General features: G+C 36.2%; 1 protein-coding gene across 7 annotated transcripts in view; it reads left to right on the forward strand.

Annotated features, from left to right (window-relative positions):
- LOC131436133 (cyclic nucleotide-gated channel rod photoreceptor subunit alpha) overlaps window positions 1–25,567 on the forward strand; it is a 437,495-nt gene that overhangs the window by 346,162 nt on the left and 65,766 nt on the right. For 4 of the 7 annotated variants that reach the window (XM_058604643.1, XM_058604647.1, XM_058604648.1 and 1 more), the window contains 3 exons: window positions 2,483–2,634; window positions 4,281–4,422; window positions 4,558–4,707. In XM_058604643.1, the coding sequence (XP_058460626.1) occupies window positions 2,483–2,634; window positions 4,281–4,422; window positions 4,558–4,707 (444 nt within the window). The remainder of the gene's footprint in view (window positions 1–2,482; window positions 2,635–4,280; window positions 4,423–4,557; window positions 4,708–25,567) is intronic. The other 3 variants (XM_058604645.1, XM_058604649.1, XM_058604646.1) reach the window with 2 other exon arrangements.

Genomic DNA, 25,567 nt, shown 5'->3' on the forward strand with positions numbered 1-25,567 from the left:
ACGGAAATTGATCTCAATAACGTTTCGAGGATTGGAAAAAACGTTGGCACAAGTATATTGGTACCGAGGAGGGGGGGGGGGGGGGTTACTTTGAGGGGGACGAACAAGATTTGGAAGAGTAAATAAAGATTTTAAAATTATGAACAATGTCTTACTATTTTTTGCCTACATTAGAAAGTTCGTTAAAGCACTTTATTATGCTGATAGACCTTAAGGTCTGAACTCCAGGTAATTTTTGGATGTACCAGAATTTCCTCATAATTCACTACAATGGTCCCATTAATTGAATGCGATACAACGAGTATGGACCACACAAAAGAAACTCACTAACGTAATGTTATATTGGTAGACCGAATATTCAAAGTCTAAGCCTTAATATTCCAAGGAGGTTTTGGATGGACAAGAACTTCCACAGACATTATCACAGTATGTCAATTTACTTTTATTTATAGTACTAAGAGCACATACCTTACTCAAAAGTCATACAAAAGTCACCAGTCTTGCGTTTATACATTGATTTATTTTTTCCCTTCTTGGATTCTCCGATACCCACGACCTTGACAAGATACTAGAACTAGAAATAGAACTAGAGATTTCAATGTATGCAAGAAATCTAATGGTTGATTGGTAAAGTAATCACCAAGTAGCAATTCGCCTACAGAGGCGCTTCGAGCAGCCCAGCAGTCGCTTAAGGTCTCTTGCGTTCGAGCTTCCATACAATGGTAATTCATGCGTGCAAAATCGTACGCAACGGTGATTTTTGACAGATTTTCACTTGTATGCTTTACACAGCTTTTTTGAAGTTTGGATGTCTGTTCCCTGTGCGTATAAGTATAAATGAATCTTTGGATACTTACTAAGATTATTAAATTTAAAAAATAAGAAAATACCTTCGAATTATGAAATAAATTTGTCTGAACCACCCATCTGACACCGGTATGTGAGCACCAGCCATTTGAAAGTATACTGATTACGTTGAGCCCCTCGCGTTTCGAGCCCCAAACACTGCGATGTTTTGATACTCATTGCGACTCTCAAGTTGTGAAAATCATCTCCGCTTGATGTCCTAAAACTCTGTCTGCTGTATTTTAGGTAAACCGACAAGTTATTGTGAGAGAGTCGACCCAAATTCACTAATTTTCGTGCACTAAACAAGGTAAACACGTAAAACAAATGTATTACTGTTTGTTTGTTTATGTTGCAATCAGCTGATTTTGAAGTTCCAATTTTGATCCCATCAAGATGGCGTCGTGACAAGTGGCCGGTCTGAACCGACTGCAGTTTTAACAGATTTCGTAACGTCGTAGCCTTGCACTGAACCGAAATTTGGCATTTGTTTGTTTATTATAACTGCATTTTTCAATGAAGGAAAGTACTGTAAACTGTTGAACTGGTGGACAGTGAAAATGTCCGAAGGAGAGGTAATCTGAAATAGAATGTAGAAGAATGATTGAAAGCTGCATAAATTAGATTGCTGAGGAATGAAAAACAGGCTATGTTGTAAAAAATGTGAGTGGGTTCTGAAGCAAAGCAGCTACATTTGATTTTATTACTGGAATCTCTGGATTCTCTAGACATGACTATATTGAAGATGTGATTTTCAAAACGCTCAATCATGCTTATGTTTACCAATATGGTCGGGATCGGTAGAAAATCCTATGTAAATTGAGTGCAAAATCAAAGGAATTAACAAAAGGAAGCTCTACCGTCGAATCGAGACTACAACCTTTCCCTTCAATCATCGATGGAAGGAACTCAACCCACGCGACTCTCAATATCAACAGTTGGGTGAAAAAGGATCGTTATCTTAAATCTCGACAAGAGAGTTTATTCTGATGAAAATTTGAAGAATGCTTCAGCTCTCTCGGTGCTGTGCTCGAGATATCGTTGCTGTAATAGGGCAGGCGTTTTCCTCGCCGTCGCACGTTCAGAACCGTGTTCCTACCTTTGTACTCGGTTTGTTGCTACTACAAACGTCACCATCCGCGATATTGGGATTCGGGAAAACGAAAGGAACAAAGATAGTTATCGATTGCTCTTGTGCCATCATCTTTACTGATACTTGAAAAATAATAACCAACCAGTGGAGCTTAACTGGGCTGCTTATATACTGTAATCCTGGTCCATTGAAGGCGACGTTTAAGGCTTCCGTTCGTCCGCCTAGAACACCGTTCACCTTCACTTCCTAGAGAAATGAGCAATTTTATGTGATAGCTCCGTTTAACAAAAACTCATTGCACACCGTCTAGTCATTGTTTCTGTTCCTTCTGGTTACACCAAAGGATAGCTTCTCGGGTTTTCCATTTAATCAACGTTGCAGTACTTTACAACTTTTATGATGAAACACATCAGCTTCCGGAAGAACACTTTTCCATCGCTTTTCTTATTTAGAATTGCTAGGTACATTTTCTTTCCTTTCAAGTAGACAATTAAGGTCCATTCTGATTGAATTCTTTTTTCTCTTTTCCTTTCCTCCGTACAGCCAAGCTAGACGGCGTTAAAACCTACATGCGTATGAGACGGGTTCCCAATCATCTTCAGGTGAAAGTAATCAAATGGTTCGACTATCTCTGGCTGACGCAAAAGTGCTCCGATGAGGAGAGAGCTGTATCATGTCTTCCTGACAAATTAAAGGTAAGCTTCTTATGTCCGGTGCCGGTACTGCAGACTGCCGCTGTTTGAAGTTCGAAGGAGACCGATTGGAACTAAACTACCGGGAATTTATCTTGGAAAATCCATTTCTGTTCGATGTGGTCTGATGGGTGAAACAGAATAATGTAATAAGAAAACGTTACACTGCTTAGCAGACTTCAACTGAGGGCAAAATATTTACGTGAGAAGAACAATGGAATGGTGAAATACGATAAATGGAAAAGAAAAGACCGAAAGACTGAAAGACTGAAAGACTGAAAGACTGAAAGACTGAAAGACTGAAAGACTGAAAGACTGAAAGACTGAAAGACTGAAAGACTGAAAGACTGAAAGACTGAAAGACTGAAAGACTGAAAGACTGAAAGACTGAAAGACTGAAAGACTGAAAGACTGAAAGACTGAAAGACTGAAAGACTGAAAGACTGAAAGACTGAAAGACTGAAAGACTGAAAGACTGAAAGACTGAAAGACTGAAAGACTGAAAGACTGAAAGACTGAAAGACTGAAAGACTGAAAGACTGAAAGACTCAAAGACTGAAAGACTGAAAGACTGAAAGACTGAAAGACTGAAAGACTGAAAGACTGAAAGACTGAAAGACTGAAAGACTGAAAGACTGAAAGACTGAAAGACTGAAAGACTGAAAGACTGAAAGACTGAAAGACTGAAAGACTGAAAGACTGAAAGACTGAAAGACTGAAAGACTGAAAGACTGAAAGACTGAAAGACTGAAAGACTGAAAGACTGAAAGACTGAAAGACTGAAAGACTGAAAGACTGAAAGACTGAAAGACTGAAAGACTGAAAGACTGAAAGACTGAAAGACTGAAAGACTGAAAGACTGAAAGACTGAAAGACTGAAAGACTGAAAGACTGAAAGACTGAAAGACTGAAAGACTGAAAGACTGAAAGACTGAAAGACTGAAAGACTGAAAGACTGAAAGACTGAAAGACTGAAAGACTGAAAGACTGAAAGACTGAAAGACTGAAAGACTGAAAGACTGAAAGACTGAAAGCCTGAAAGACTGAAAGACTGAAAGACTGAAAGACTGAAAGACTGAAAGAAGACTGAAAGACCGAAAGACCGAAAGACCGAAAGACCTAAAAACAAAAGACGAGTGACGGATGCTAAATGACAGATGACGAGTGACGAGTGACGAGTGAAGAGTGACGAGTGATGAGTGACGAGTGACGAGTGACTAGTGACGGGTGACGAGTGACGAGTGAGGAGTGAGGAGTGAGGAGTGAGGAATGACGAGTGACGAATGACAAGTGACGAATGATGGATTAGTGAAGATTGCAAAACCTTGCAATTTTTATATAAACTTTCTTACAATCCCGACAGTTTCCAATCGTTTCCCAGAACAACAAAAATACAATGCAAAAGGGAATTCAACTGTAGAAGTTGATAGCACACCGTGAGCACTGCGAGTAGCCATCTATTTTTGTTAGAGTAATTTGGGAGCAAAAGTGACGCCCAAAGATACCACATTCTTCCGAATAACTTCCAAATTCTCCACGAGCACAACTTTCGTTCCAACAACGCAGGAACGTTTTGTTTTGCGTCATCTCACACTTGACCACTAAATAACGAGTCTAAACTATGATATTTCCTTTTTTCTCATCCACAGGCTGAAATAGCTATAAATGTTCATTTAGATACACTTAAGCGAGTAGAAATTTTTCAAAATACCGAAGCGGGCTTTCTGTGCGAGTTGGTGTTAAAGCTTAGGCCGGTGCTGTTCTCTCCGGGCGACTTCATCTGTCGGAAAGGTAAGTCAGAAATCCGGACATGATCACTGATTTGGCTGCGGATGAAGAGATCCTGCCGACCGAACGTGACGAGTCGGTTGGATTTGTCTGGCAGAATCGTGCAATTTATCGTTGGCTTTTCCTCTTTTCTCGTAGGTGAAGTCGGCAAAGAGATGTACATAGTCAATAGAGGTAGACTGCAGGTTGTCGCAGACAACGGAAAAACTGTTATGGCTTCGCTGAAAGCCGGCTCCTACTTTGGCGAAATCAGTATCCTCAACATGGGTACGGCAGGTAAAGCGCTCGGTAAATATGATAGCCAAGCAAAATATACTGTTGGTATTGACGTGTATCTGTTTTTCTCCACAACAACAACAAAAATATCATGTACCAAGCTCGAACCGTACCGATAGGCTACGCAATTCGTTGGTTCGGTTGCTAGAAAAACCAAAGTTAGAATCTCGCGATCGGAAATGGCTCTAGAGCACGTTAGAGGACCCAGAAAAAAAAACACTTCTCCTCATCGACCGCCTGAGACTCTTTAATCTGTAGACACACGACTCGCAACCGTCCAGCCAACGGACGTCCATTTTCACTCACGATGCACACTCACAAGAAGAAAAATTCACCCTCACGTTCTCATACACCAACACGCACTCAATGTGTACGAACAGAATCCGGAATAGAATCGAAGAAATGACAGAAGACGCACGTTCGGTGCTTCCGCCGTTCCGAATGCGGCCTGCATAAATAATAATCGGAAAAATGTATCCCACCGGTGGGGTGCGGGATGTGCCTGTATAAATTGATAGGTCTAAATCAGGAGCACTGTCTCTGGCTTTGGGCTAGCCTAGCGGGTAGTTTGCTCTGTTCTGATTTTTTTTATGTCCACACTGCGTCCATCGACTGGTTCGTCCGGGTTGTAGCCACGAGTTCACACATGCATAGTTGATTTGCGACACAGCAGTTCATGGGGTAACCGAACCTATATCTATCTTCATTCATGCGAGAATTTGCTCCCCAAACTCGATTCTTATTTTCATAAAAAAAAACGATGAATTTTGTGATTTGCCGTACCAGTGTGTTTCTTTTCAAGATCCGATTTACGAAGTTGTAAGGTTTTCCGTTTCAAGGCGAGTTGATGGGTACAATCACCCTAGGATAACTGTTGGTTTTTGTTGTTTTGCAAAGGCACGTATTCCCAATTTGAGTCCAACTCGCTCGGAATCAGACACTTTTTCAAGTGCAGTCATCATCGACGTGATGATTGAGTATCTGTAACTGGTGAAGTAATGAAATTATGGTGACTTGCTCCTCTACAATTTTTTTCTGCGTTGATTGCAGTGGGATTTTTTGTTTCACATTCATTACGTTATTCTAGTTTGTTAGTCGGAAACTTACGTTGAATTAGTCGAGTTCAACACATTTTTTTCAAGCATTTTAGCGTTTTTTCTTTAACTATAAGGGTACTTAGATTTTTTGTTTTCTGATTTCTAGCAAATAGTCTGTTAGTTTTCTTATCTGCTTCAGAAATCCATCTAAATTACAAAACTCTACAAGAATAGGCTACATTTATTGAGAAAAATTGAGGAAAATTTAACGTCTTCGAACTTTTTTTTGTCTACAACTGAAAATCGCTTGCCATACTTGGAATTTTCTAGCGAACTGATCCGCATAAACCAATGATTGTCTGCTGGAAATATTACTGTGGCCACTCAAAAGTTGTACCCAGCAAGAGATTCTGTACCCAGCAACCCAGCAAGAGATACTTGAGATTCTGTTCGGACTTTGGACTTGACATTCTTCAATCAATTCTGCACAGTTACTTTTGTGACTTTCCTGGTGGCAGCTGTCCAGTTTTTTTAACTCCTGCATGTTTTGGGACACTGTACCTTCCTTCCGAAAGTGCCGCTTGACAATTGCCCAATACCTTTCAATTGACCGAAGATCCGGGCAGTTCGGTGGCTTGATGTCCTTTTCCACGAATTGTACATTATTTTTTGACAACCACTGTAGAACGGAGTTGGCGTAGTGGGCTGAAGCCAAACTCGGCCAGAAGAGAGGAGGAGCCTTATGCTTTCTGTACAGTGGCAGCATTCTCTTCTTCAAACATTCTTCCTTGTACACCTTGGCGTTAACTGTGTCCTTCGTGAAGAAAATCGACGACCGCAAACCACAGGTACAAATTGCTTGCCAGACCAACACCTTCTGCCCAAACTTTTCCATCACCACCGTGGTGTCAGCGTCGTCCAGGTCCTGGTACACCGATTTCGTATAATATTGCGGTCCGGGCAGCGCTCGAGAGTCTTCCTTGGCGTAGGTTTCGTCGTCGATCAGGATGCATCCGTCTTTATTCTGTAGAATCCCGCGTCAACGCCGATGTGTTTTTCCTGATGTACTCAACCACTTTTAAGTCCCGGCCGGGCTGGCTGGGGCCCGTTTTCCTACCGGATCGGGACAAATCCTTCATGCAAAGGGTCTTACCGAACTTCTCGATAATATTTTTGACACTGGTGTGGTGCACTTTCACCCGTTTTGCAATTTCGTTGTACGTGACACCACTTTCTGAGCACCTAGTGTGCAGAATTTTCTTTCGCGTTTCCGGATCAATTCGACTCATCATTGAAACGATAAACCGTACCGAAACCAATCGATTGCGCAGCTGTTATTGACATGTAAACAAACATGTCACCGCAAAACACGCTGCAAAAAATTAAGCCATTTCGGAGTAATAACTGTTTGAATGTTGCTAACTACTTATCGATACACTCCTTAGTACTGGTTTCTTTCCGCTATATGTCACCATAACACTGTTAAGTGTGTGTGCTTCAGCGGCTGCACACAGTGATGCCAGATATTTTCATAGAAAATATGTATCTGCTCTTCTATCTGTTGTCACTAATAAAATGAATCAGTTTAAAATGGTTTAAAATTTTAATATAAATTTTTATCAGTGTTCATCATCAAATATTTGCACAAAAGATTTTCATTTTAACATGTGATTTGTCCGATGATTAATTAACTTTTAAAGAAGTACTGCAATCAAATACTAACAGATACTCAGAGAGAAAAGTCTAACTTTTTACTTATCACTTTTTATGATCCATTACAAATCTGTATTAAATTTTAAAAATCTGTGAAAAATCTGTAATTTGATTTCAATTAGTATGCGAACGCAAAAATCTATACAATACAGATAAATCTGTATAAATGGCATCTCTGGTTCTGCATTTTGTTTTTAGACAGGCTCATGTCTAAATAGTAACAATTCTTTTTTTTTGTTTTTTTCAAGTTCTCCAAATTAACTGCACAGTAAAATTTTAAACCTAAAACGAAAGGTAACGAAAACGATTCAAAAAAATTTAAGCGTCGAAATGATTCCAAACTGTTTTTTAAAAATATCTCATAGTTGGCATTAGGCCCTTCCTAAAGAAAATTCTGTCATTTTTAACCTGAGAGTATAATAGTGCAATATTTTGGTTTTGATTGCAGTCGTCATTGCTAATTTATGGGATGAATAAAGGACCAACGATTGGATGAATATAAAACCTTTGAGATGAAATTAGGAGCACAGTAGTGAACATATCAGAAGTGTTTTTAGCTGATTTTTTAAATATTATTTTAATTTCCAAGGAATGTGAATCATTTTTCAATGTGGAGCAAGGCGATTCAAGCAGAAATATGAAAAAAATCGTTCTGATTTTAGTGACTAAATCAGGGTTTTAGGGTAACGTCCTTACAAATGAGATGAAATAGGGATCCCTTACCCTATTTGTTTCCAAAGTGGCCTCATGTTAAAAAAGGACGAATTCACGTACCAAGACTACATTATTTTGAACTGTTTGATTATCCAACCACGTCATATTTCACCGTGGAGAAACCCTTTTAAGGTCTGAGAATGAATAATAGTTGCTAGGGGCCAGGTTTGGAGAATACGGAGGATGATGTACCAATCCGTATCCCAAATCATTCAATTTCATCGTTGTTTTTATGCATGAATGCGCTGGTGCGTCTTTTTCCAAAGATATTCGTGTTAATCGAACACTACTGGATGGGATGTCATGAAATTTGGTATTCAGCCATCTAGATGCTTGTTCTCAACAAAAATATACACGGCTCGAAACGACCCACATCTTTTCTGTGAGAGGCCCGGGACTTTTCTTTCCAGGTAGTAATTATAATACACCCAAACTTCAGTTTACGTACACTTTTTTTACGTTACCCTCTTATTTTGAATCGAATCCCAAGTAACGTAATCTTTTTTTTATGAAACTTCTTCGTACAAAGAGGTTTTTGCATAACACGAAAACGATTTCCGAGTAGGGGAAGATGGGGTGAAACCTTCCTCGAGGCAAATTTCACGTCTTGCTTTTCACAGAATTTAGCATTTTTTTCACTGAAATTTTAATGAAACTGAATGCAAAATGCTTGAGAATTCATATACAAAAATCCTGTATAGGTTATCTATTCAATGAATAGTAGCGCACAATCTTTCGTCTGACGAATACTTCGTCCACGAAAAAGCTCAAACTTTCTTTAAATAAGTGGGAGAAACTTTATGAGGGTGCCTTGAGTTTTGCTCCGTTGTTTAAGGGCTGAGGCCAGTAGGTCGCGTAAAACCACGTGACTCGCTGTGCGTATTACATTTCTCTCCATGCTCTCTCGTAAATGTGCAAAATTGCTCTCAATGTGGCCGGGTGGCCAAGAAAGTTTTTATATTTTCGGTTTCAAGTTTGACTACATCACATAAAATCCAATAAAGCTACCGCTTGTTTGGCAGCCTTTTTGAGCCGAATTTATTCTCTCACATATTTCGTTACGTTACCAGGGAACTAAAATGGCGCCGACATAGAAATCGAATTACCTCCACAAAAATAACTCACACTTCATTTATATCGCGACAACATATATGTTTTTATGCACTAATCGCATCTAAATTAAATTATCTAGACATTATCAGGATAGATTTCTGATCCATGCTTTTGAAGGCGAGATATTCAATGAACAAGTTGAAAGTTGCCGTTTTCAGCTATGCAATTCTTCCTTCAGAAAAAAGACTTTCCCGGTTTTCGAAAAATAGAATATTTAATTTATTTTTCAATGCATTCAGCGAGTATTTATTCGAAATTGAAAGAAATGAAAGTAGTCAGTCATGCATGTAACTCTCGCGTGTGAATCTCTTTACTTAAGCTATAGAATCATTTCCTTAGGGGGTCCGTTTTACCTCATTTACCCCAAATTGATATGCCATGGAAACCACTACGGTATGGTTTTCGTTGGAACGGGATTGAAGAGTTGATTCCGAAAAACGTTGTTTGGGGTCGTTCCGAAATCCAAGATGGCGACTTTCGGTTTATCGATATTGCTTGGAAACCCTTGCGAAATTGATATTTTTGGAGCAAAGTTAAAGAATACGATGTTTGAGGTGGACTCAAAACCCAGGATGGCGACTTCCGGTCCTTTTTGTTTTTGTTTCAATTATAGAGGTTTTAACCTTAAGGTAGTGAATTACCTCTTCGGGCCAGGAAAGCTTTCTGATCCTATGTGCGGCGTTGGGAATCGAACCCAGGTCCGTGAAAGTCCCCCGTTGATAGTCCTTGAAAACCTTTACAATTTAAATATTTTCGGAACGGATTAGATGTCTTGGTACCGGAAAACGATGTCTAAGGTGGTTTCAAAATCTATGATGGCGACTTACGATTCATCGATATTTCTTGAAAACTCTTACAAAATTAATATTTTTAGACCAAGGTTAAAGAGTAGATACCGGAAAACGACGTTTGAACTCGTTAAGAAATTCAATATAACGACTTCCGGTTTATCGATACTCTTTGAAAACGTTTAAAATATGGGTATTTTGTCGTGAATACGACTTACTCTACTATGGGGCGCCATTTCAAAATTAGCCGTATGGAAGAATGGGCCGAACTTAATCGTTTATATCTCGACTTGTATTAAGGGGCGGGTAGGGTCTAACACTTTTGAAAAATCATTTATTATTTTCTTTGTATTTTCTCATAGTAAAACATTTCAAGAATCTTCTGTGAAATTTTCAAGCCTATCGGAGAAAAACTCGGCAAGTTATGGGTCTTTATATTTGCTTATCTCATATTACGAAGAAGTAAGAGCTCGGCAAACAGGTCCAAGATTACTGCTTCGATCGACTTAAAAACTTAACAAAACATTCTTGAAATGTTCCATTATAATACAAAAGAAAAAATATGATTTTGTGAAAATGTTAGACCCTACGTTAGTAATGTTAGACCCTATGTTAGTAATGAATTGTTTCCATTGATTTTATAGACAATAAACTTTGAACGCGTTTTTTTCGAAAGCAGGGTTTGAAAGTCCGTGTCCATCGTCATTCAAAAACTACTGAACCAAATTGTTTCAAATTTTGCACACACTTTCTACATATAAAAATCCAGACCCCAACGTTTTCCTTTTCCCTGTTTGTTACTTTGGGGAGGTTTTACAGCTATAGAATGGTGAATTTTTTCGTAGTTTTCACTTTGAACAACCACCAAAACTTAAAAAAAAAATCAAGCAGAAACGTTGGGGTCTAGAAAAACATCTACTCTATCTATACTGCTTTGATTTGTTCACTTCTGATTAGTCTGCGCTGAGATACAGTGGACACCGCAAATCATGATTTTCAAGTAGCGTTCTCAATAATACCTCTCCACCGTCTTATTTCTCAATATTTTTCCATGAAAAAATTACAAAATGTTGTTCGAATGAGGCTTTTTATCATGCAAAAAATTTGAATTTATTTTGTTTCACGGTAACTCTGATAAAAAATTTCAAAAATGATAATATTTTACATCATTTAGACCCTACTTACCCCCCCCCCCCCCCCCTTAATGGCAGCAACATAATTGTTTCACTATTTCATCAAAAATATGATCAGAAATTTAGGATAATTTTTTGAACAGTGTTAGATAACCACAAACATCTCAAAAATTATGTTTTCTCAAAATTTAAAAACAACGCGAAAAACTCTTTACTTTCGCTTGGGTTTTTCGCGCAAGGACGACGATTTTTAGGTAGTCAGGCACATATCTTCAACTGACCGTTATAAAAAGGGAGCCGTGGATCATTTCTTCTTGTGCGTTGGATGGATGCAGACGTCGGGGCGAGAAGATGCATTCAAACAACGGCATCGGAGAGCGCACCTTCTGCGTGGTTAGAAACCCCAAACGCTCAGGTCGTAGTTCTCATTTCCCTTCCGGTCGTCAAGGCGAGAAGACGCATTAAACCAGTTTCGCATCATTTGGCACTGCGAAACTTGTTTCAACTCAAACAAGACGCGATTGCATCATACAACAGAGCTTCTGGTCGTTTGCATTGGAGAGAAAGAAAACGAAAAACGAAAAGTGGACAACATTATATAAAATCAGCCGTTCTAATGGCTTCAAATGTTATTTAAAGAACTATTACTTCTATGCAAATCGAAGGTAAAAATCATCAGTTTAGCGAAAACTCAATATAATTTGAATTGCTTCGTGCATTTTTCTCTGTGCGAAAATCGTTCGAGAAAAATGTTCCGAACTGTGCTAAATATCGTAGAGAATTCCACAATTTGGTTCTTCTAAACGGTAGAAATCAATCCTGTACAGCATCTTGATAGATTCTTTCAATGAAATATGCAAATCGACGTCAAAAGTTTCACAATTCACACAATCGATCAGCTATCAATTCGAATACGAAAGCATAAAGAAATCGTGTCAGTTTTATTCGTATTCACGACATCCAGTTATGTCTCTGACATTACACACCCGTACTTTTTGAATAGGGTTAAATGAACAGATGTTTGATGTCGCTTGATGTCGTTTCGAATTAAAAAATAGCGACCTTCGGTCTATAGGTATACTTTGAAAATTCTTACAATAATGGTATTTTCGGAACGAATTTGATGATTATACATCATGAAACGATGATTGAGTTCGTTTCGCAATTTAATATGGTGACTTCAGTTATATCGATATTTCTGGAAATTGTACACATAGTGTAAGGGTTTTCAAGGAATATCAATACACAGGAAGTCATTATCCTGGATCTCGCAATGACCACAAACAACGTTTTCCGGTACCTATTCATCAAATCCGTTCCGAAAATACAGATATTAAAAAGGTTTTTCAGGGGTATAAATAAGCCCGAAGTCGCCATCTTGGATTTCGAAACGTCTTTAGACATAGCTGGCTTCTATCGTTCAGAAAATAATCATAATCTAAAGGTTTCAAAAGAATAACAATAAACCCGAAGTCGCCATCCTAGATTTCGGAACGACCCCAAACGTTTTTTTTTAATAACTATTTATTGGAATATGAGTTAAAATTAAATTATTAAGATTTAAATTGGGTGTTCAGCCACAAGTGGTGACTTTTCAGTCCTATTATATAAATGATTCGGTTGTTACCATGAGGAAATCATTTGCTTCCGCAATTCTGAGATTTTTGTGTAAGGAAAATTCTAAACCTACTTGTATTGTGTAATGGGGAAAAGGAACTTATATACTAACTTACTAACTAATACAGAGAGCGATTCGATTCAATTGAAGATTGCATCGACTTTTGTCGGAATTTGCTTATAATATTATGTGACATTACATCTAATGGTTCTATATTTGTGAGTCTGTGTAACTCATTTGTACTAAACCAGGGAGGACGCTTCAAAATTATTTTCAGAATTTTATTCTGAATCCTTTGAAGCGTTTTCTTCCTGGTGGAACAACAGCTTGACCAAATTGGTACCGCATAAAGCATGGCTGGTCTGAAAATTTGTTTATAAATTAACAATTTGTTTTTTAGACAGAGCTTAGAATTTCTGTTTATAAGAGGATATAAACATTTAATATATTTATTACACTTTGCCTGGATTCCTTCAATGTGATCCTTGAAAGTGAGTTTTTTGTCATATGTTAAACCTAAGTATTTAGCTTGATCAGACCATGTCAATTCCAAGCCATTCAATTTTAGAAGTGTGATCATTGTTTGGTTTAAGAAAAGAAGCTCTTGGCTTATGAGGAAAGATAATTAATTGCGTTTTTGCTGCATTTGGTTTAATTTTCCATTTTGACAGATAATCACTGAAAATATTTAAACTTCTTTGTAGGCGACTGCAGATCACTCTTAGATTTCTACCTGTGGCTAGCAGACTTGTGTCGTCACAGAATAGCGATTTCTGACAACCAACGGGTAGATTTGGAAGATCAGAAGTGAAAATATTATACAAGATTGGAGCTACGTGCGAACCCTGCGGAACACCGGCTCGTACGGGTAGCAATTCAGATTAACAATTCTGATGGCTAACCTGAAGAGTACGATCAGTTAAATAATTTTGAATCATTTTGATCAAATAAATAGGAAACAAGAAAACAGACATTTTTGCTATTAAACCTTTGTGCCAAACACTGTCGAATGCTTTTTCTATGTCTAGAAGAGCAACTCCAGGGGATAACCCAGAAGATTTATTTGCTTTTATCATGTTCGTTACTCTGACAAGTTTATGAGTAGTTGAATGTTCATGACGAAATCCAAACTGCTCTGGTAAAAAAATTGAATTCTCATTTATATGAGACATCATTCTCAACAAGATAATTTTTTCAAAAAGTTTACTAAAAGAAGAAAGTAAGCTAATTGGTCGATAACTTGATGTTTCTGCTGGGTTTTTATCAGGTTTGAGGATAGGAATTACTTTAACGTTTTTCCATCTTTTTGGGAAGTAAGTTCATGTTTTTAAATTTCCTAATAATTGATTTAATTTCATCAAAATTTGTTCTTATAATGTCATCTTGTGATAACACTTGGGTTGAAATATGCTCAGATTTCAGTGAGACTTCATTTTCAATAGAACTCACGACGTTCAAATTAAAATTGTGGACACTCTCGAACTGCTGAGCAAGTTTTTGAGCTTCTTCGCCATTTGTAAAAAGTATTTGATTTCCTTCCTTGAGAGCAGGAATTGGTTTCTGAGGTTTCTTAAGAACCTTAGAAAGTTTCCAGAAAGGTTTAGAATATGGTTTAATTTGTTCAACTTCTTCAGCGAAATTTTCATTTCGCAAAAGAGTAAATCTATGTTTAATTTTTTTTGTAAATCCTTAACTATGTTTTTCATAGCTGGATCACGAGAACGTTGATATTGTCGTCGACGAACATTCTTCAACCGAATAAGCAGTTGAAGATTGTCGTCGATGATAGGAGAATTTAATTTAGTTTGAGATTTGGGAACTCAAAGCTTTCTAGCTTCGATAATATAATGATTCAAATTATCAATTGCTGTGTCGATGTCCGCAGAATTTTCTAAAATAGTTTCATGATCCACATGATTTTCAATGTGAGATCTGTAATCCAACCAATTAGCTCTATGATAGTTGAAAATAGAACTAATTGGATTAATTATAGCTTCGTTGGAAAGTCTGAATGTTACTGGAAGATGATCTGAGTCAAAGTCAGCATGTGTTTACTACAAATGTGACTTTGATCCGTTAGAACCAGATCAATTGTAGACGGGTTTTTCACGGAAGAGAAACAAGTCGGATTACTGGGATGAAGAACTGTGAAGTAACCAGCTGAGAGTTGATTATGAAGTATTTTACCATTACTGTTATTTTGCCTACAATTCCACTGGACATGCTTAGCATTTAAGTCCCCTATTACGAAAAATTTCGATCGATATCTTGTAAGTTTTTGCAAATCGCCTTTAAAGAAATTTAATTGTTCGCCGGTGCATTGGAATGGCAAATATGCTCTAGCGATGAAATAGATTCCATGAATGGTTTCAACTTCGATTCCCAAGCTTTCAATAACTTTAGTATTGAAAGAAGGTTTAATTCGTCGTTGGACAAAAAGGGCAACTCCACCACCCATTCCAGTAAACCTGTCAAATCGATGAACTTCATAATGTGGATTACTTTTCAATTTGACATTTGGTTTAAGAAAAATTTCTGTCACAATGGCAATATGAATTTTGTGAACTTTGAGAAAATTATAAAATTCATCTTCAATCGATTTCAAAGATCGAGCATTTCTATTTAAAATATTCAAATAATTATTTAACATCACTGTTAAATTTTAAATTCATTATAATATTATTTGCGAATTGCCATCCGATTTGAAATGCTTCAAAAAGTGATGAAGTCGAATTCATTCGGATGATCATTTTAAAATGTTGATCCTGTAGGTAGATCATTTTATTTTCAGTTATATCGCCTAAATCAACTTCATTTAAAGAAGCGAATGGCATTGAAGGAATATTTGTAGATAGACTGCCATTAGAAGAAGATGATATGGCCGATCTACCTATTAATAAATTGTTTTCGTTAGAAGATGAACTGCAAGGCGGTCCTGTGTTTTGATTATTAACATTAGAAGAATTAAGTGGTAGATTTCTACCTGTTACACTAACATAACTGACATTAGCCTTGAATCAATGAAACTCTAGGTAGCCAAAAATTTTTTCCAGGAGCCAAGAGCTATACGCGTGCGGTGCGAACGACTGTTCAACACCGACTGACCCCAAACGTTGTTTTCCGACTCCTACTCACTGCAAAAACTTTTTGTACGAAGTAAATTCCGAATAATGTAAACTTTTGTCACGAGATAATTTACTAAACACGATTTACGAGCCTCCGTTTAGTTCGTAAATGGAGGTTTAGGTGTAGGAGCACCTATTATTTGTTTAGATTATTCATATAAGATCTTTAAACCTCTAACGGCTATATGTTATCAGTGTTCTTGCTGTATCTGGAAAATGGCTGTTGAACTTAGACGTTATTAGGTAGTACTTTATTAGAGAACTGACACAGAATAATAATCAGTTCATTCAAAGCTACACATTTACGTGCTTGGCGATATTGAATGAAGCTTGCACCCTTCAAATTGAGCTATATCCCACTCCATTCTTGAACGTTACAACTTAATGCTTTGATCAGACTCGGCTAATAGTGATAACACGATAACTAACTAGTATCAGACATCTCCTTACACACACACAATGAACCGTGGTCTACCAAGGCAGAAAGTTAATTTTCCAAAATCACCCGTGGCTACAACCCTCCCGGCCGGCACCGATTCCGCGTAGGCGAATAAAGCCAATTTCTGCTCCTGCTGACCAAAAGCCCTAGCTTATTCCGACGCTATCAAAGTACAAATGAGACCATTCCAAGGATAGCCTCCGTAATCGCTTCGTGAGTCCTGTGCTGGCGGCGCGTCGGTCGTCTTGATTGCGATATTAACTCTCTCTCTCGCTCTTTCTCTCTCTGTCTCACTAGACGAACGGAACACGAAACGAAAAAAAAAACGAAAAACGTAATCGTCTTGAAATCCTTTTCGATCGTTTGCATAATCCTATTTCAACAGACTGCCCTTTCGCTTTAGAATTCAACTCATCGGAACGGCACTCGTTTCGACCTTTCCCCTGCTCTCTCGTAGGCTGCCTTTTGTGTACTATGTACTTGTTTGATTTACGTTCCTTAACTAATTTCTACTTTTTTTTAGTCGGATCATCTAAATTGTTCTGTCGGGCTCTAGTCGTACCCCATTTTGATTTACAATTTAGAATTCGTTCGTGTGATGGTTTTCTTTTCGGCATACATAGAGTTTGTTGTGTGATGTCAAAATAAGTACTCACTAAGTAAGAATAAGAGACACTTTACAAACAAAACAATACAACCACAACTACGAGTGACACTTTACTTACAATACATAAGTCCTAGAGTCGTTCTGATGCTTCGAAGTATATCGCCTGTTAATCTTGAAAGGAAAGAGCTAATATTCCGTTTCCGTGAAAAGTATTGAACAAGTTTTAACTTAATATCTCTATGAAATTGCTTTGCTTGGCTATAATACCTTACCATAATACCGAATCGAGAATTCAAAGTTGTCATTCGTTGTTTCTAGAATAAGAGTCTCTTCTAGTATGTTTATAGTTTATGTCCTGTGCAAAAGTTTTTTTTTTTCTTCTGTTTTTTTTTTTATATATATTCATACCGTTATATGTGTCGTTTTGGATCCAATGCCGTAGAAAACCATAGGGAGAAAACCCTGTTTGCCGTCTCTTTCGAAATCACTGTTGTTTGATGAGACTTCCTTTGATATCCTAGGTTTCAACTACTAAATAGAACAGCACATAGTTTTTCCGCTCCCTCATCTCCACTCTGGCAGATCAGCTTCGTTTTTTAGTTTCATCTCTATTTTCATTCGCCATAGAAAAAGTACTAAGTTTCAGTGGGATTTACTTTTTGCATTCATCCAACCAAAAGGAAGCATATTTCGACTCCTTATTTGTTTTCACTCACAACTTCTTTTGTTCTCCTGGCACCGGAATGTACACCAACTGAATAATAAACAAAATTTTTGTTTTGCTTCAAGTGGGTTATTGTATTCGACGGAGTTTGAAACAGCTAGCACCGATATCCTTCAGTTGTTTCCTGAATTATGAGCAACCAACGGCGTCGTTAGGATTTAATACACATATACTGCATATTCCAACTGAAAATCATGATTTATTTTAATAAATAAATTTATTACATTTTTTTATACGGCTCATCAAATTTTGCATCAGAATTCTTTTCGACAAAAAAAGACAATTTGCATTATCGGTTCTCCATTTGGAGCTTTACTTTTTACAAGGGCCTATGCAAAATTTTCTACGTTTGATTTGATGTCTTCGGCATTTCTTTTTTGATAATTTTTGAGTTTATGTGGGAAAAGTGCACATTGCAAAAAAATGTAGTATGTTAATTTTGTTTCGTAAAAAAAGTTAATAATCGGTTTTCGTAGGAGAGATATGTTTAATTTTTTGGTTTATATTCATCACGGCAACAGACGGAGAGCAAAGTTGTTTCTACTGATGCTCCAGAGTAGTGAAGTTGGCAAAGCAAGCCTACGGTTAAGAGAACGATGAAGATTTGAATCCTGCCTCAGGACAAGGGCTAGGGGGCAATATACGACTCTTTGGATGCGAGGCTGTGGCTATTTTGCTTTTGTTTATAAAAATACCAAATAATCAATCTACCTCAAAATACGAGTATTAGATTCTATTTATAAACCTCAGTCATGTACTCACCCTTCATTGAATCCTTCTCTCGAGGAGCACGACGCAAAGCACACTGGTTCAAAAGTCAAATTTTACGCTCTTTATTGATAACTCATTGAAAAGGTGATTTTTGAGGTACAGTATTTTCAGCAAAATTGATCAGAATGATAGACGCCATCATTTGAAAAATTTTATTTGTGTGATTAATCCCTCTAAAAGTGTGATAAAAATATTATTTTAGTTCAGCGTCAACATAGGGGCCAAGTAACTTCTACAAAGTTGAGAAAACAGTCTTTTCAAACAAATTTGCAGAAGGTACTATTTCCGTAACTTGAGTGTAATTTATGGTATATGTTTTCTAAAAAGAGTGTCCTAAAATCAGTTTTTGTAAGAAAATTTTAATATTTATAAATTCTATTTCAATTGGTTTGACAGCAGTTAGAGTAAAAACTAGAATAGATTTGGCATCATGAAGAAACGGCATAATCCAGCTGAGCAACTCCACCAAGCCATCAATCTTCACATACTTTGATTAAAATGAAACATTGCACATGTCTTCTGTATGACAAACATTTGCGAGGTAAAGTAAAGAATCTATGATTTTAATATGCACTTTTTTCAAAATCACTGCAGCTTAGAAACTGTTAAATACAATCCAAACCAAAGTCATAGAGGAAGTTCTTAGAAATCGATTGAGCATTCTACAAAACATGTACTATTCAAAAACTGACGAGCACATTTTCATGAAATACAAAATTTGCCGAAGAAAATCAAATCAAATAAACATCGTCTCTTCAATTTTTGGCTTTCGCTATAGAAAGGTAATAGGATTTCCAGAAAAATCGACTTTTGAACGGAGCCTAGGAGACCCATAATATTATATACTTATTGCACAGTGGTCCGAAACGGGAAATTAGCGAGACAAAAACATTTTCGCAATATTTTTTTTTTGTAGTTGGTGTCTTCACCAAAGTTGTTTGTAGTCTACTGGCGCATCTTTTGATGCAAATGATCATTAGGGCGGTCCATGTTTGGATTGTAATGTGGAATCTAACTTTCTTAATTGAATTTAATTATTTTTTGCAGTTCACAGTATTCTGAGCAACTTTGTTGTTTAACTCACCTTCCCATCTCTTCATTTGATCGAGTTACATCAATTTTATGAAGAAAAAGTAGAGAGGCTCTCAAAAAATCACCGAGAAAATCGATTTCCAAAGATTTGTTGAACTAATGATTGCGCACAATTTTGCTCAACTAAGCTTTTTAATATAAGTTACCATTCAAAAGTTACTAGTCAACCTTCTTATATTAATATTCAAATTATTTTTATATCTCCTTTAAAAGAGTGTTCAAATTGTCTTACAAAACTTTGAAAAAGTTATATAACTCTTAAACGCCAAAACGTAGCAACAGAATATCTTCAACAAAATGATAGATTCAAATTAGGCCTATGAGTGTCACATGCATCATTTTTCGAAAAATGATAAACAAGAAATAGATTTTTCGCTTCAAATAATTTAAATTAACTCGTTCCCAAACAGACTGGCTTGATTGATTTTGAACGGTTGGGCGGTTGCGGCGAAATACATTCAAAAGCCGAAACAGTTTTTGAGTAAGTGGGTGAATCGTTTTAAAGAGGTGAATAGTGCCGACGACGGCAGCTGGGGTCATTTTGGGACACTTCGGGTGCGAGCACAAAAAAACTGCCTCGAAGCGTACGTAGTACTCGTTATGGAAAAATGTTAAGATCGAATTGTAAACAATAGTCAGCTGATTTATTCTGGTATTGCATGAAGGATACTAATGCCCTCTGTGTTAAAAAAAAATCTCACCATTCCACTTTACCGATCGCGAGTAATCGTGACCACGTTCTTATGTAACAAACTGTATTCTGTTGAGATGCAATTATATCATTACTTAAGTTAAAATAATTTTACCCGTAGTATGGGGCTCCAGGCTTGGTCAGTTTTAATTTTCGAAACATATACACGGAACGACCGAAATTAGCTCTGCGCCTAATTCGTATTACTGTTTTTGAATTAGTTGATTTTAACAACAAAATTTCCAAAATAACTATAAAATTAGTTAAAATTGAGAATTTACTTTGCTAAAAAAATTCTTATTTTTAGACAATGTGGCGAATATTCTGGACACAAACCAGTAATATTTCAATCCAACACGAAATTCTCATTGACAACTAATTTCGTGATTAAAATCAGAAAATTTGTTTCTATTTATCTATCACCGTCATTATTGAAGGACAGCACAAAAAAACAAAAATGAAATTGGTTTTATTAACAAGTTTATTAGTCAAAAACTCATGAGAAGTGTCAAAGCGAAACAATCCATTAGAAAGCTAAAAGGAACAGTCTTTTTTTTTCGATTATAGAGGTTTTAACATTTTGTCATTCACCTCTTCGGGCCAGAAAAGTTTTCTGATTCTATGTGCGGGGTTGGGAATCGAACCCAGGTGGGCAGCGTGAAAGGCATCGACTTATCCATCACGCTATACCCGTTCCCCGAAAGGAACAGTCTTGTTGAAACTGCTTGCAAATTGTTTACACGTTTTTCGCATGTGTTACGATATATCCATATATAAATTACTAAACCGATATGTGAAAATGACGTAAACTGTTAGTGGAAAGTGTATTTATTCAGAATTTGTGCGCATTTGAAGCGATTGTGGGTAATAATGTTTTTACGCGGAACAGTGAAGTGAGTTTCGAATGTTGCACTCTGATTGTACACGTCAAATGATGTTTTTTGTATCTTCTAATATTCCGGGCTACGCCGTCCGGTGTATTACTTGTATTCGATTTTTGCTTTCCGAGTGCTCAAAGTTTTCAGTGAGAGAGTCGATTTCGCGAAGTCGAATGAAGAAAACAGCGATTTAGAAGTAAAATTTAGAAGTTTATGTTTCGCTTATGTCTTTTTCTCCAATACAACATCGTATTTATACCTGCCAATATAGAAAAGATAACCGCGACTGAAATTTTTTTCGGTAGAAGTGTGCCATCTAGTGGCTATTAGTCATTACAGTGCTAACGTTATTTCGGTGACAGAGCGCCATATAGCTGCGAATTGCAGAAACCAATTCAACCATTTATGTTGGTTGAAAACAACTTTTTATTTCTTTAATTCAACTAAAAAATTAGTTGAATGGATATGAAGTGTGCCTTAGCTAAGAAATGACAGCACGTTTAATTTGTGAATTCAACTAAAAAAAATAGTCATTTCAACAAATATTTTATTATTATTAAGGGAATGAGAATAAAAAATCTAAATTAGCAAAAGTAAGAATTTTTTAGTTGTCTCAAAAAATAACTAACTAAAATCAGAAAATCAACTAATTTTTTCGCCAAAATGCTGATTTCGGTCTTTCCGTGTAGATTTGATTTTTAATATTTGGCACCCTGTTCTGGACCCATATCGAGACATTCATTAAGAAATTCTTTTCTATTCGTTAGCCATTTTTTAAAACGACACCCATTTTAAAATACACACGGAGAACCCTCCGATCTTAAAATTACGATATCGCAGTTTTTGATTTTTGCGATAGTTGATTTAACTAATTTCTTTTTGATTCAACCAATATGGTTTTTGATTTACATATATTCAAGTTGTTGAAAAATATGTTGTTTTGAATGCTGTCAAATGTCGGAGACAGTTGAAAGCAAAACAATAATCGCAATGCAAAATCAACAACTTTTTTAGTTGAAATCTGTTCGCGTCGCTTCAAAATGTCAATGAAAACAACATCGACGATTGAAGCGTTTGGTGAAATTGTGTTCATTCGATTTGAGAAATTTATGATTCCATAATAAGTGTTTATCTAACAGCGGTGTTGTGATAAAGTTAACCTTGTTTAAGGTGAAAAAGATTTGGTGACAAATTGAAAAATGTTAATGAATGATCATCTCGTAATCTTTCAGGTATGCGCAAAAATTTTATGCTTCAACTTCGATCATTGATTTACATCCAGCAGACTGTTTTATTTCCTGCTGTTTGATATCGATGATGATGTTCATGCATTAGCAATAAAACGCTTTTTGACATGAATGTAATTTATAAAAGTAACAGGAGCGAAGGGTTCCAAACACACAGAACGGGCTAGCGATTGAATGCCGCGTTTGAATTGCCGTCGCAAAATTCCAATTCTCAGCGGTTGATGCACTCGAGCTCATAGAAATTGACTAAAATTTTCGCAAATCAATAACATTGTTCGAGTTGGTTCAACTATTTGCAATGTCTGAAACAAATAAATCGATTTATTTTTCAACTAACAGAATTTTGTTTCAATAACAACACCAGTTATTTCAACTAAAATATTTGTTGAAATTGAAAGGTATGTGTCCTCACTAATTGACAGCATTTTTTTTCAAACAGTTAAATTAGTTGTTTCAACCATCGTTTCTGCTAATCGAAAAACAAAAAGGACAGTTTAGTTAAAACAACATTCGATTAGTTGTACCAAATTTTAACCAATCGAATTCAGAAAATCAACTAATATTCTGGTTGAAATGGAATCACGGGTAGCTCCGTGTAGAACGTCTAATGGTCGGTTGCTACTTAGTTATTAACTTTTAGCAGTGCTAATGTCTCTATTCACAGTATAAAAATCCAGCTAAACAAAGCTATTTCTTTGATATACGAGTTTTCTCATAATAGTCACTCTACAGACATTATGTCCCACCTTCGATTCAATAGTATATTTCGAGTTAAAATTTTATTTCAAAGATTTATAACGGTGATTGAAACAAAATGTACCGTTAGGAGGATGAAAAATGTTGGTTTGCAATTGTAACTAATTGACTATGCAATTGATTCCTGATGCGAAGTTTATCTTCTTTATCTGGTTTTCTTCTATATCGATTTTTCAAGGGGCATATTGCATTATTGCTGTGGGGCGTAATGTCTTTTGTTGTGGGGCATACCACTGATTTGTTATGTGACATATTAGACGGTTGCTGGGGCATTATGCCTACGGCAAGAAAAAACTGAGAATGTGGTCGATTTGGAAAATGAGCTGTACAGAAATCATTGAACATTGCACAGTGGTTCAGAAAGCAAAATTAGCAGGAAACAAATATTTACGCTTTTTTTTATTGGCCTTAGAGATTTGAAGTCTTCGCCATATTAGTTGCACTTAACAAACTGCGTTTTTCGATCATAGTGTTTTTAGGGTGTTCCTAAAACAAACCATGAATTAAAAAATTATTTCCAAATCTGGATGAGATAGAACAATGCATTCTTCCACAATAATTTAGAATAATCAATTTCAAGCAACTTTGTCGAAGATGTTGGATGTGTATCTCTAAACGTTTTTATATTAAAAACGGTTTACATATCCTAAGTTAGAGCGCTTCTTAAAAAAAACAGTTTTTTCCATAACATTTTCATTCGAATTTTCTCAATGAAGTAATGTTCTAAGGAACCTAAAAAGGCGCAACTTTCAGTGAAAGAAGATTTTTTTGTACTGCCTGGTCAATAGTTATAAAATATTTTAAAAAGAAAATAAGTCTTTTTTAAATAACGGTATATCAAAATGGGGCAATCCGAAAAAATTCGTTCGATTGCATTTGATATCTTGTACTTTTTTATATAATATGAGTCAGAATTTGAAAACCGTTATATTTCTATCTCATTTCAATCAAAATTTCGTGCAAGCATTTTTGTATATTATTACATAACATTTACCTTAGTAATATACTGAGGAATGTTAGAAAAAGAAATTGAGAGTGTATTTTCATAACAAATATTTACAATCTATTCTTTGGACATTTGTTGTACGTATAGTAAGATATACCTTTTGAACTTTTTATCTTTCTCATAAAGAAAAATTATACAATCGCTGTGAAAACCGAACTGAACCGAGGTCCGGAGAGCCGAATATCATATACCAATCAAAAAAGTGTCTGTGTGTGTTTGTAAAATTTTGTGTACCTATTTTTTTTTTTTGTAGATGCTTTAATCGATGTTTTCAAACTCAATTTCAAAGGGGATCCCAGAGAAAACATAAATTTCATTTCATTTATACGCAATCACATGGTGAAAAGCGCCAACAAATCAATTTCCTAGTGTTTCTTATAAGTGTCTTCAGATGTGTCGTCCCCCTCGGAGAAATCGGTATACCTGGTAACGTTGGTAAGAACTGTTTTAATGGGCGATCTAACGTTGTGTTTCACAACTAGAGGTGTGCGTGTGCGAGCATGATGATTGCAACACAGAAAAAAATAATGAATTTTTCAGGAAACAGAATTCTACAAACGACACAATTCACAACTACTTAATTTTTTAAATGGCGCAATATCACAGAATTTTACCTGTTCCGAGTGTAATTTGCACTCGGCTACCAAGTGCCGCTGTATGGATTTATATTTATCAATTATTCAATGACCAGATATGAGCTCTGTGGTCCAGTCGAGTAACCGATGTGCTTGTGATCTAATGTTTCTCGGTTCAAGTCGCGCTGCTGCTATCGATCTTTTGTTTTTATTTCATTCGAATTCAAGACATGTAATTTTAAAATCACACAATTTTACATGTTCTTGAATATAAATTTGTATGAAATACGACGCTCCATTTATGTACATCTTATAAGATGTAAAATCACAAGATTTTTTCGTACTGTGAAGTATATCTTTCAAAACGCAAGGGAAAACAAATTTCCACTCATAAAATCATCTATACATTATTTACAACGTTATATACTTATGCGAAAAGTTATTTTTCGTGTGAGAAAAATAATTTTTCACCACTGTTATTTTTGCAGCATCCAAGATTATTTTTCAAACAATGAAAATTTTCAGATCCGTTTTCAACATGTGAGATCATTTTTAAATGATTTTATTTGTTCCGTAAATTATGAAACGTCACTTGAAGGACCGTACAGATGCGAAAGCTCAACCAAATATATGATATTATGATGAAAAATTGCATTTTACTGCCTTTCGATTGCTTCCGCTAGCGGTCAAAATAACCTCAACTGAATCGAAACAAATTCCGGATCTTGAAGTTGATCAACATATCTAATACAGTCAAACCTTCCGAATGTAAAGAAAATAGACTTATTTTCAAGCAGAATATTGAAATAAATTAGTTGAAATTCCAATTGGAAAAATTCGATGTG

The sequence above is a fragment of the Malaya genurostris genome, chromosome 3 (assembly GCF_030247185.1).
Source record: "Malaya genurostris strain Urasoe2022 chromosome 3, Malgen_1.1, whole genome shotgun sequence".
NCBI classification, from domain to species: Eukaryota; Metazoa; Arthropoda; class Insecta; order Diptera; family Culicidae; genus Malaya; species Malaya genurostris.